General features: G+C 42.0%; 1 protein-coding gene across 2 annotated transcripts; it reads right to left on the bottom strand.

Moving 5' to 3' along the window:
• Positions 1 to 135: 135 nt before the first annotated feature.
• akap19 (A-kinase anchoring protein 19) lies at positions 136 to 5,364 on the bottom strand. 2 transcript variants are annotated; one of them, XM_083536009.1, is made up of 3 exons: positions 5,222 to 5,363; positions 4,964 to 5,122; positions 136 to 3,429 (listed from the first exon to the last, which is right to left on the bottom strand). In XM_083536009.1, exon 3 carries the CDS (start codon positions 3,323 to 3,325, stop codon positions 3,053 to 3,055), a length of 273 nt encoding a protein of 90 aa, XP_083392135.1. In that variant the 5' UTR covers positions 3,326 to 3,429; positions 4,964 to 5,122; positions 5,222 to 5,363; the 3' UTR covers positions 136 to 3,052. The 2 variants fall into 2 exon arrangements, with proteins under 2 accessions (XP_083392135.1, XP_083392134.1); XM_083536008.1 differs by having other exon boundaries at positions 4,964 to 5,364.
• Between the last annotated feature and the right edge of the window lie 7,085 nt (positions 5,365 to 12,449).

Here is a 12,449-nt window from a genome sequence, read left to right as displayed (position 1 = left end):
TTTACATATGACCATATTCAGGATATTTTCACTTTAGTGCACCATTAACCAGTCACCAGTATTTATTTTTTTTTATTCTGTTTGAACAACCTTTTGTCTGATTAATGAGAAATAATCATTCAAAAAGACATAAAGCAGGTTTCAGAAAGGCATTGATTCAGTTTATTGGCATGTTTTTTTCCATTAATTTTTCTTTCTATAAGTTACAGAGCTCATCAGCGTTTTAGATCAAATCTTTCAATAATTTTGGTACCATAAACCTCCTAACAGTGCTTCAGTTTTAGTGTGACATCATGGCAAGAGCACCTGCATGCTTTCTTGTTATACAAAGGTATTGAGAAACCTGACTTTTCTAGCCAGATGTGGTTCTTCTCCAAACTTGGAGACACATCATTTTACAGGATGTCTTTGGATACAGGAGAATTAAGTTTTTCCCTTCACTTAAACTAGGAGATCCAAATCTGTTCCAGCATGACAATGCTCCTGTGCACAAAGCCAGCTTTATGAAGATGTGGTTTACATCGTTTGGAGTGGAAGATCTCCACAATCTCTACACAAATCTCCACAAAAAGTCTAGTGGAACATCTTCCCAAAAGAGTGGAGGTCATTATATAACAGGAAAGAGGACTAAAGTTGGAATGGGATGTTCGATCTTATGGTTATAGTTAGTGTGAGTGGGAAATAAGAACAAGTATATGCGTAGCATCCAGGTGCCTTTGTACAAAAATAAACTTGCCTCGTTGAGATAATACGGTCTTTACGTGTTAATACAAGAGCTGCTGACTCTTATAATAGCTTTAAGGATGCGAGTGGAGCTGGAGATGATCCAGGATCAGAGAATCTAATCGCTGCTTTTGTTGTGAAGTGGGAAATGGATTTGCTGGTGCGCAGAGATCCTATTCCAAACAAGCTAACGCTTCATCATCACGGTTCTCCCATTAGCTTGGCGACATCATGCTGTGTATATATAAATATCTAAATGTCTCCAGACTTCTGAGGAAACACTCCAGCTGAATGCTGAGCGCCGGAATTAAAGGGATGGTTTTGCACCAGTGAAAACACCCAAGCAACAGGGCAGATTGTGCTTGCGTTAAAGCTCGTCATGGTCGCACGTCCTCAGTAGGTTAGTTAGGTGGAACGGGGTGGAACAGTGTATGGGGTCTGGGGCTCATAGTCATCTGGTGACCATGAGGATTGGATCTGTGATACTCCATACATGACTGAAGAAAAAAGATTTCTGTTATTACAGCCATCTGTTCTCCTCGGTTACCTCACGGCATACGGATAAGGAACTGCAACAGTTGCTAGTCTGAAAACTAGCATATCAGTGGGGTGAAGATTTCAGCTAGGTAGCATAAAGTGTGTATGTCTGATAAAACAAGAGGAAAACCGCCGAACCTTTAACAATTCCCTCAGATGTGTTGGTGAAGTGCTATGACTGAAGTAACACTGAGGTAGTACTCGGCATCAACTCTAGCAGGTTTCGATCTCACACTGTGGGATTTTTTTTCACCCTCAGGTCGGATTTTAGCGGGCTAATTAATGATTAAAAGAAGAATGAAACGAAAATCAGCTTTCTGCAAACAAGCAATTAAAAATTGATTGTGAAGCAGCTGGTTTTCACGTCAACAGGCTAATCATCACGAACTCTGATTGTAGTGTTCACGCAGTCCTGCCGACTTTTATCTATTTTACGTGGCGTTTATCGAATTGAAAATTAGCAAAAAGTACACTGAGCAAAATTCAATGATTGGCAGTTGACCTGGAAGCTCCGCCCCTTCTTCCTTCCAGCTCATTCATGTATAATATAATCTAATGATTAACGTTTCACTTTTTGCGCACGTATATATTTAGTGTATATCAGTTATCCATATTAATTAGCAATGGCAGCAGAAAATTATGTCCGAAAACCAATTTTGCCGCATTTTCTCATCAGTGTAATAAAAATACTGAGCAGGAACTCATCTATTTTTTAGTTCCTTACGAAGTTGCACTAATGCGCTTGCTAATAGCAATATGTCAAAAGGGTGTGTGTGTGTGTGTGTGTGTGTGTGTGTGTGTGTATTTTCCCCAACCTAGTTTATAATCACTCAACTATTTACACTGTATTCCCAAAAGTATTGGGACACCCACCTTTTCCAGCCATATGAGGTTCTTCTCACACAGTTGGAGGCACACGATTGCATAGGAAGGTTTCGGATGGTGGAGCATGAAATTTTCCCTTCACTTGAACTAGGAGACCCAAACCTGTTCCAGCATGACACAAAGTGCACAAAGCCAGCTCCATGAAGATCTGCTTTACATGGGTTGGAGAAGGTGGAAGATCTCCTGCTATGGAGTAGACTGCATCCCCCAGACCTCCTCACATTCTCACCTACAACACTACCTGACTTTACTAACTGGCTGAATGAGCACAAATCTTCTTAAAAATGTAGTGGAACATCTTCCCAGAACAGTGGAAGTTCTTATAACAGCAACTAGATGTGGAATGGGATGTTCAAAAAGGAGCACATACCAATTTTATGTTCAGGTGTCCACAAACTACTCTTGTCCATATGTATAATTTTCCTTGTATGACTGGACTGATTTCCTTTCTGAGATATTAGCATTTGTAGTTTTGTATTTGTTAGTTGTTCTGCAGCCGTGTTCACACTTCCTGAAACGAAAATTCTTTGGTTGTGGTTTACACAAAATGACGATCATGCGCTTGGATTATTTACAAGACACTGCTCTTGGCTTTGCTGGTCGCCTCGTAGAGATTCAGGCTTACAGATATGACACTTGGTGATTATGGAAAAAACGGGGGAGAATAAAAACCTGCCGAGGCGTTTCAGTGCTTTGACAGCACTTTAGTACGTTTGTGCTTTTACAGAGAAAAAGCCTCGAAGCTGCGGCAGTGCAACTTCCCACACACACTTCCAGTATTAAAGCTGTTCGAACGCCACGTTTCTTCAGTGTATCTGCAAGTTTGCAAACATCTCTGGTCTTCAGGTCGTCAGGCCCAGACCTTGGTAAAGCACATGTGATGATGATGGTGATGATGCGCTGGCCTTTATGGCACGTCACACTCGATATACGGGATGTCGCTGTAACGGCTGTCCACCTCGGCCCACTGCTGCACGGCCCGAGCCACGATCTCCTCCGAGAGTCTCTGCGCGTAGTCCAGAAGCACCGGGTTGACCTGGGACGCGTCCTCATCCGGGCCCGTTTCCGAATGCACCAAGACAGCCTTCTCTTCTCGCTTCTTCTCCGGCCCGGCTTCGGCCCTCTGCACCACGCTGGAGTTCTGAACGGGTTTGTTGCACTTGGACTTGATGCATCCCATGATCCACAAAATGGAGCATTGGGTTGAAAATCTGGCACGCGACGGAGATCAGGTAGAGACGCGAAGCTGAAACGAGGCTCACTCATTGACGAATCCGGGTCCTCCTGCCAGAAACGAAAATGAACAGCACATCAGTGATTTATGCTCTTTAATTTACCTGATAGATACACAATGACAGTGGGTCTAGATGAAGCTGTTTGTTTTTTGCACTGTGTCAATGCTTCTGGTCTTTTTCCGCCTCTAATCTACACAGTGTTGAAGGATCAACAAGTCCTGAGTGATGAAACGGATTTAACAGAACAGCCAGTGTAAAATTCGGTACTTCAGCTGGTGCTGCTTCGACTTAATTCTCGTAATTCCGACTTTATTCTTATAATAACGGCTTTGTTCTCGAATTGCTACGACTATTCCTGTAATTTCGACTTTATTCTCATAAGCTATGACTTAATTCTTGTAATTCCGACTTTATTCTTGTAATTTTGTCTTTATTCTTGTAATTCCGATTTTATTCTCATAGTGCTACGACTTTTCTTATGATTTCCACTTTTCGTACCAAATACACCAAAATATATTGACAAAGATTTTGAGACACCTCCCTTTTCGAGCCAAAGTTATTTCTTCTCCAAACTGTAGCATTAAATTTTCCCTTTACTTGAACTAGGAGACCAAACCTGCTCCAGCATGATAATGTTCCTGTGCACAAAGCCATCTCCATTAAGGATCTGGAGTGAAAGATCTCCTGCTAAAGAGCTCCAACCCTATTAAGTGGAGCTTAATATAACAGCAAATGGAGACTCAATGTTACGGATAAGCGGGAGAAAATGAATGAATGGAGACTCAATGTGGAAAAAGATGTTTAAATCTTATGGTCAGGTGACCACAAAGTTACACTTATTTTGTGAAAGAAATGTACAGTAAAAGAAAGTGAGTACTTCTGTCATGGTTTAAAAGGTATGGAAGGCGTCTCCATTGTCAGGCGGTTAAGTGAAGGACTGTTTATAGCTGCTGTACTGTAAGAAACAGGAACTAACATGAACATTATAAATGCTCTGCAATAAACTGATGATTAAAAAAAAAAACATTATGGTGTTTGCTGTAGTTCAAACACTGAACCTTAGAACCTCCAAAATATGAATTCAATAACTATTATGATGATCATCATTATGGGTTCACCAAACCTCACCCCAATTACACTCACCAGCCCAATGACATGCTAGGTTTCTGTGTCACATCCGCTTGACCCCTGATATGCACTAATACAAGGATGTTAGAAATCTGAACGAAGAAAAATGGGTCATGGGGTGAGGATTTTGACACCCCCCCTCCCAAAAAAATACCCCCCACACCTTCCCTATACCCCATCAGGCACAACGGAACAGCTGGACACCTTACAGAATGGTAACAGGTAGAAAGAGGGGAAGGTTCCAGCTCTGCACATGTTCCAGTTCATTAATCATTACTGTAGTGTGTGTGTGTGTGTGTGTGTGTGTGTGTGTGTGTGTGTGTGTGTGTGTGTGTGTGAGCTTCAAGGTCGAAACCAAGCTTTAAAATAATATCCATAATCACAGCTTGAAGGAAATTTCTTATGGACCCCAGAAGATATACAGATGTACAGAGATGTGTGAATGAAGAACCCACCTCTTGACATGGTCACTCTAGAAGAGATTGCAGATGCATAGAAATCTTGTCTCGTCTTAGTTTCTTGAAGATGAAGAACAACGAGGAGAAGAAAATCAGCTCTTATCTCATCTCATATCTCATCTCACGGATTGATCAGAGCTCCTTCAAACTTCATCCCTGTAACCCAATCGCGTTATAAAGAAACACTTGCAATAATGTCGCACTTCCTCCAGTCCTTCACTGAACACATTTCATTTTTTCTGTTCTCAAACCTGCCTGTACTGTTCGGAATCCTCTTTTTCTGTTTGTGCTCTTTTTCTGTAAAGCTCTTCCTTCTCTCCGGCTGCTCGCTGATCCTCATGCCCAACCAACAGCAGCGAGGCGCGGTGTAGAAGTAGGTTATTGCAGATTTCATGGTCATTTCATGGTTAAACTTATGACCTTTCATTTTATGTTTATGTCGCCATCTGGCGGTCAGGTCCGGTACTTAACCTCATTCCTCTTTCCTGTACGTGTTCCACCGAACCTCTATCCTCTCCCGCAGCACCACTGATCCCTCCATTCTCGACCATTGCACCACTGATATTTACATCCTCTACCACTGCAACACCGATCTCTCCATTTTCTACTTTTGCACCACATAGTTCTACATCTTCTACATCTGCTCCACCAATCACTTCATCCTTTACTACTGCACCACTGATCCCTCTATCTTCTATCACAGTACCACTGATCTCTATATCCTCAATCATTGCTCCACAGATCCCATTTATTCTCTGTTACTGCACCAGTGATGCTCCAATCAAAGCAGTCCTGAATTCAAACCTGCTGTTTGAGGGTTTTTTTTTGGCAGTGACTTTTAGAGGTGCTTTCATTGGGTCACGGATTATGAACATAATGAATTGGAAACTCGGTTGGGGAAGAGTGATCAGGAAAGCAGTGATCGTGGATAAATGGGATAAAGGGAAATTTTGTTCCACCACCTCAGTCCTGGAAACAAGTACGGCCTTGAATCAGGTCTTTTTCAAGAGTGATCAGTGGTGCAGTGGTTAAGGATGGAAAGATATGTGGTTAAGGATGAATAGATCAGTGGAGAGCTGTCTTGGAGAAATATAAGGATCAGTGGAGCAGTGAAAGTGGATGAAAGATCAGAAAAACTTTAGTAGAGGATGGAGGGATGAGTGGAGCAGTGGTTGAGAATGGAGAGATCAGTGGAGCAGTGGTAAAAGATGGAGAAATCATTGGAACAGTGGTTGAGGATGGAGGGATCAGTAAAGGAGTGGTTGAGGATGGAGGGTGCAGTGGAGCAGTGGTTGAGGATGGAGGGTGCAGTGGAGCAGTGGTTGAGGATGGAGGGTGCAGTGGAGCAGTGGTTGAGGATGGAGGGTGCAGTGGAGCAGTGGTTGAGGATTAAGGGAGCAGTGGAGCAGTGGTTGAGGATGGAGGGAGCAGTGGTTGAGGAAGGAGGGATCAGTGGAAGAGGATGGAGGGATCAGTGGAAGAGGATGGAGGGACTTCCTTATACAATACCACAATTCCTACAAATCTCTCGGCACCCTGCTTTTTCTAAATCCCCAAACACACAATGCAACTCCTTCTGACCTTCTCTAAACTTCTCCATCAACATTCTCAAAGCAAATAAGGCGTCTGTTTTGCTTTTCTTCGGCATGAAACCATACTGTTGCTCACAGATGGTCACCTCTTCTCTCAGCCTGGCTTCCACTACTCTTTCCTATAACTTCATGGTGTGACTGATCAACTTAATTCACCTGTAGTTACTGCAGGTCTGCACATCTCCCTTATTATTAAAGATCGGTACCAGCACACTCCTTCTCCATTCCTCAGGCATCCTCTCACCTTCCAAAATCCTGTTAAAAACTTAGTTAAAAAGTGTCTACCAGAGAGGGTAAACGATTAGAATCAAAAAAGGCACATTTCATATTAAAGCTGTAGCAGCTTAGAGTTAGGAATGTCTCCCTCTCTGGTAGAATAACGCTACTGCAGGCTACTTGCAGAAGTACGTTTCATAGTGGGGTTCTCGCACTGTGCATATTAATCACCCAGCTGTTTTGAGTCCACATATTTTGCCACATTGGGTTCAATTTCTGACGTTTTCAAGAGGACCAGGTATCAACTCTCAGGATCAAACCCAGGGTTAGAAAACAGAATGGATCATAATTTTTTTTGTTTTTCTAATTGTATTTGTCATGTTTAAAACCATAGAGAATGTAACCTACAGTAAACAGTTTTTAACGACTAGTCCTTGATATGAAAATAGAATAGAGGTTAATAGAATAAAGTTTACAAATAATATAAAAAATAGAATATATAATGATCCAGTTAATGATCCAGATCACCTGCTGAAAGAAGCCCATCATCCAACCAGTGTTGGCCTTCAGGTAGCATTCACACTTTGCTAGTTCAATTCAGTTTCGTTTGTATAGAGCTTTTTTACATTGTCACAAAGCAGTTTCACATGAATAAACAGATTCAGAATATAAATTCTAACCTCTTAAGTTTATCACTAATGAGTGAGTCAGGGGTGGGGATGATGGTAAAAGGAAGAGAACCTCGAGAGGAACCAGATTCAGAAGGAAACCCATTCTCATCACCATATATCCATTATAGTTTGATAATTGTTGAGGGTATTGTTTATTTACTGATGGACAGATTATGAACTTGTAATATATTTGAGCTCAGTTAAATTATATATAGATTATATGTAATAGATGAGTTTAGAAAACGAACACAAAGTGCTGGACTGTGGTACAATAATGAGTGTCTGCACACAACAGTGAAGCATGGTGGCGGTTTCCTGCAGGTTTAGGGGCTGCATTTCTGCAAATGGTGTTCGAAATTTGATCAGGCTTAATGGTCCTTAAAGCTGAGAAATACAGACAGACGCTTATTCATCATGCAATACCATCAGGGAGGCGCCTGATTTGCCCCAGATTTTTTCTGAAGCTGGACAACAAACATCTTTTACTCTGATGATAATTCATAATGACAAGAAGTCCTGGAGGGATAGTTTTGGCCTCCACAGAACCCTGATCTCAACATCATTGAGTCTGTCTGGGATTACATGGGGAGACAGAAGGATTTGATGCAGCTTACATTCACAAATGTTCAGTGGTTAGTTCTCCAAGATGTTTGGAATGACCTACCTGCCAAGTTCCTTCAAAAACTGTGTGCCAGTGGACCTAAAAGAATTGATGCTTTTTTTGTATATATGTGTGTGTGTGTGTGTGTGTGTGTGTGTGTGTGTGTGTGTGTGTGTGTGTGTGTGTGTGTGTGTGTGTGCATATAAGTCCTTAACTGAAGAATGCTTCAGTAATTTTTACGCAACAATATCCAGTGTAACACACAGTGAAAAGTTTATGACATGACATTAAATGTAATTAAATTAAATAACCATTAAAATGTTTTTTTTACAATTACAATGTTATTACAATTTAAATGTTGATTAAATGTAGGATTTGTAAGTATAAAAACAATATAACAAAATGATAAAAGAAATGGAATCTACAATATAATCAAATATAATTGAGATCAAATAAAACATATAATAGAACCCAGCCATTAGGGGGACACAAGCCAGTGTACTCTTAGTGCCGGTCCCAAGCCCGGGTAAATGGGGAGGGTTGCGTTAGGAAGGGCATCCAGCGTAAAACATGTGCCAAATCAAATATGCGGATCACAAATGAGAATTTTATACCGGATCGGTCGAGGCCCGGGTTAACAACGACCGCCACAGGTATCGTTAGCCGACAGGGTACCGGTGGAAATTGGGCTACTGTTGGCCGAAGGAGGAGAAGGAGAGGAGGAAGGCGTCTACAGAGACGGCAGGAAAAGGAGCAGTGTAGGAGAGTAGAGGTTCGGGTTGGTACTTTAAATGATGGTACTATGACTGGTAAAGGGAGAGAGGGAGCTGATATGATGGAGAGGAGAAAGGTAGATATGCTGTGTGTTCAGGAGACCAAGTGGAAAGGGAGTAAGGCCAGGAACATTGGAGGTGTTTAAACTGTTTTATCATGGTGTGGATGGGAAGAGAAATGGTGTAGGGGTGATTCTGAAGGAAGCGTACAGTAAGAGTGTAGTGGAGGTGAAGAGAGTTTCTGATAGGGTGATGATCGTGAAGGTGGAAGTTGAAGGGATGATGATAAATGTCATCAGTGCCTATGCTCCACAAGTTGGCTGTGAGATGGAGGAGAAGGAAAGATTCTGGAGTGAATTAGATGAAGTGGTAGATGGGGTACCTAGGAAAGAACGATTGGTGATTGGGGCAGACTTTAATGGGCATGTAGGTGAAGGGAACAGAGGTGATGAGGAGGTGATGGGTAGGTATGGTTTTAAGGAGAGGAATGTGGAAGGGCAGATGGTGGTAGATTTTGCTAAAAGGATGGAAATGGCAGTGGTGAACACGTATTTTAAGAAGAAGGAGGATCATAGAGTGACGTATAAGAGTGGAGGAAGGTGCACACAGGTGGACTATGTTCTATGTAGGAGATGCAACCTGAAGGAGATTGGAGACTGTAAGGTGTTGGCAGGGGACAGTGTAGCTAGACAGCATCGGATGGTGGTCTGTAGGATGGTTTTGGAGGCGAAGAAGAAGAGGAGGAAAGTAAGGATTGAAAGAAGAATAAGATGGTGGAAACTGAAGGAGGAAGAGTGTAGTGTGAGGTTCAGGGAAGAGGTCAGACAGGGGCTTGGTGGTGGTGAAGAGGTGCCGGATGATTAGGCAACTACTGCAGGAGTGATGAGGGAGGCAGCTAGAAAAGTACTTGGTGTGACATCTGGAAATAGGAAGCAAGACAAGGAGACGTGGTGGTGGAATGAGGAAGTGCAGGAGAGCATTAGGGGAAAGAGGTTGGCAAAACAGAAGTGGGATCGACAGAGTGATGAGAAAAGTAGGCAGGAGTACAAGGAGATGCGGCAGCAGGTAAAAAGGGATGTGGCGAAAGCCAAGGAAAAGGCATACAAGGAGCTGTATAAGAGGTTGGACACTAAGGAAGGAGAAAAGGATTTATACCGATTGGCCAGGCAGAGGGACCGAGCTGGGAAGGATGTACTGCAAGTTAGAGCAATAAAGGATGGAGAGGGAAATGTGTTGACTAGTGAGGAGAGTGTGTTAAGAAGATGGAGGGAGTATTTTGAGCAGCTGATGAATGAGGAAAATCAGAGAGAGAGAAGGTTGGAGGATGTGGAGTTGGTGAAGCAGGATGTAGATAGGATTAGTAAGGAGGAAGTGAGAGCAGCGATTAAGAGGATGAAGAATGGAAAGTCGGTTGGACCAGATGACATACCGGTAGAAGCGTGGAGATGTTTAGGAGAGATGGCAGTGGAGTTTTTAACCAGATTGTTTAACAGGATTCTGGAAGGGGAGAGGATGCCTGAGGAATGGAGAAGGAGTGTGCTGGTACCGATCTTTAAGCATAAGGGAGATATGCAGACCTGCAGTAACTACAGGGGAATTAAGTTGATCAGTCACACCATGAAGTTATGGGAAAGAGTAGTGGAAGCCAGGCTGAGAGAAGAGGTGACCATCTGTGAGCAACAGTATGGTTTCATGCCGAGGAAGAGCACCACAAATGCCTTATTTGCTTTGAGGATGTTGATGGAGAAGTATAGAGAAGGACAGAAGGAATTGCATTGTGTATTTGTGGATTTAGATAAGGCGTACGACAGAGTGCCGAGAGAGGAGTTGTGGTATTGTATGAGGAAGTCAGGTGTGTCAGAGAAGTATGTGAGGGTGGTGCAGGACATGTATGAGGACAGTGTGACGGCAGTGAAGTGTGCAGTAGGTACGACAGACTGGTTCAGGGTGAGGGTTGGACTGCATCAAGGATCGGCCCTGAGCCCTTTCCTGTTTGCAGTGGTGATGGACAGGTTGACGGACGAGGTCAGACAGGAGTCTCCCTGGACTATGATGTTTGCAGATGATATTGTGATTAGTGGTGAGAGTAGAGAGCAGGTTGAGAAGAGCCTGGAGAGGTGGAGATATGCACTGGAGAGAAGGGGAAAGTAAGTCAGTAGGAGTAAGACAGAGTACATGTGTGTGAATGAGAGGGAGGGCAGTGGAGTGATGCGGTTGCAGGGAGAAGAGGTGGAGAAGGTGGAGGAGTTCAGGTACCTGGGGTCAACAGTGCAAAGTAATGAAGAGTGTGTTAGAGAAGTAAAGAAAAGAGTGCAGGCAGGGTGGAGTGGGTGGAGAAGAGTGACAGGAGTGATTTGTGATAGAAGAGTATCTGCAAGAATGAAAGGGAAAGTTTATAGGACTGTGGTGAGACCTGCGATGTTGTATGGATTAGAGACAGTGGCATTGAGTAAAAGACAGGAGGTGGAGCTGGAGGTAGCAGAGCTGAAGATGTTGAGGTTTTCGTTGGGAGTGACGAGGATGGACAGGATTAGAAATGAGTTTATTAGAGGGACAGCACATGTAGGATGTTTTGGTGACAAGGTGAGGGAGGCGAGATTGAGATGGTTTGGACATGTGCAGAGAAGGGACATGAATTATATTGGTAGAAAAATGCTGAGGATGGAGCCACCAGGTAGGAGAAAAAGAGGAAGGCCAAGGAGGAGGTTCATGGATGTGGTGAGGGAAGACATGCAGGTAGTTGGTGTGAAAGAGGCAGATGTAGAGGACAGGGTGGTATGGAGACGGATGATCCGCTGTGGCGACCCCTAATGGGAGCAGCCGAAAGAAGAAGAAGAAATAAAACATATAATAGGATTAACAATATAATAAAATATTATTGTGAATAAATAAAATAAAATAAAATGTGATTTACAATATAATTAAATCAAGTTTTTAAAAAGGAAATTTTAAAAAGGATTTAAATATAAAATATTATTGCGATAAAATGAAAAATTAAAATACTATAGATAGATAGATAGATAGATAGATAGATAGATAGATAGATAGATAGATAGATAGATAGATAGATAGATAGATAGATTTGTTTTGTATAAATGTGGTAATTTATGTAGAGTGTAAAAACTCCAGACATGAACAGTAGAGGGCAGTCTGTCTTTAATTATGGAAGAAGAAAAAAGTTGGAGCGGAATTAAAAACCTGTCTATAATATTTTATTTACAAACTACAGAACAGTTTTTTTTTTGTTTATATGCGGAATTCTGATTCTTTATTAACTTCTATAAATGAAAATTGAAGAAAAAGAAATAAACTTGGATCCAGGAGATTCATTTTCTTCTATGAAGACAGAAATGTTCATATCTTCTTGGTGAAACTCATTAAAAGTTTATTCTTTTATTTTCTCATGTTTCTCATTGTCTCTTTCTGTCCCTTTATCAGGTTATGTAGCTCCAGCTTTTACATCTGTCTATATTTCTCCATATTTCTCTTTTCTGTCTCTTTCCAGATCATCAACCAGACTGGGAAAAGAAAAAGAAGAAGAAGAAGAAGAAGAAGAAGAAGAAGAAGAAGAAGAAGAAGAAGAAGAAGAGGAAGAAGAAAAGAAGAAGAAGAAGAAGAAGAAGAAGAAGA

The sequence above is a fragment of the Silurus aristotelis genome, assembly GCF_946808225.1.
Source record: "Silurus aristotelis genome assembly, chromosome: 3".
NCBI classification, from domain to species: domain Eukaryota; kingdom Metazoa; phylum Chordata; class Actinopteri; order Siluriformes; family Siluridae; genus Silurus; species Silurus aristotelis.
The sequence above is the reverse complement of the archived record's forward strand: the minus strand, read 5'-3'. Positions and strand labels throughout refer to the sequence as shown.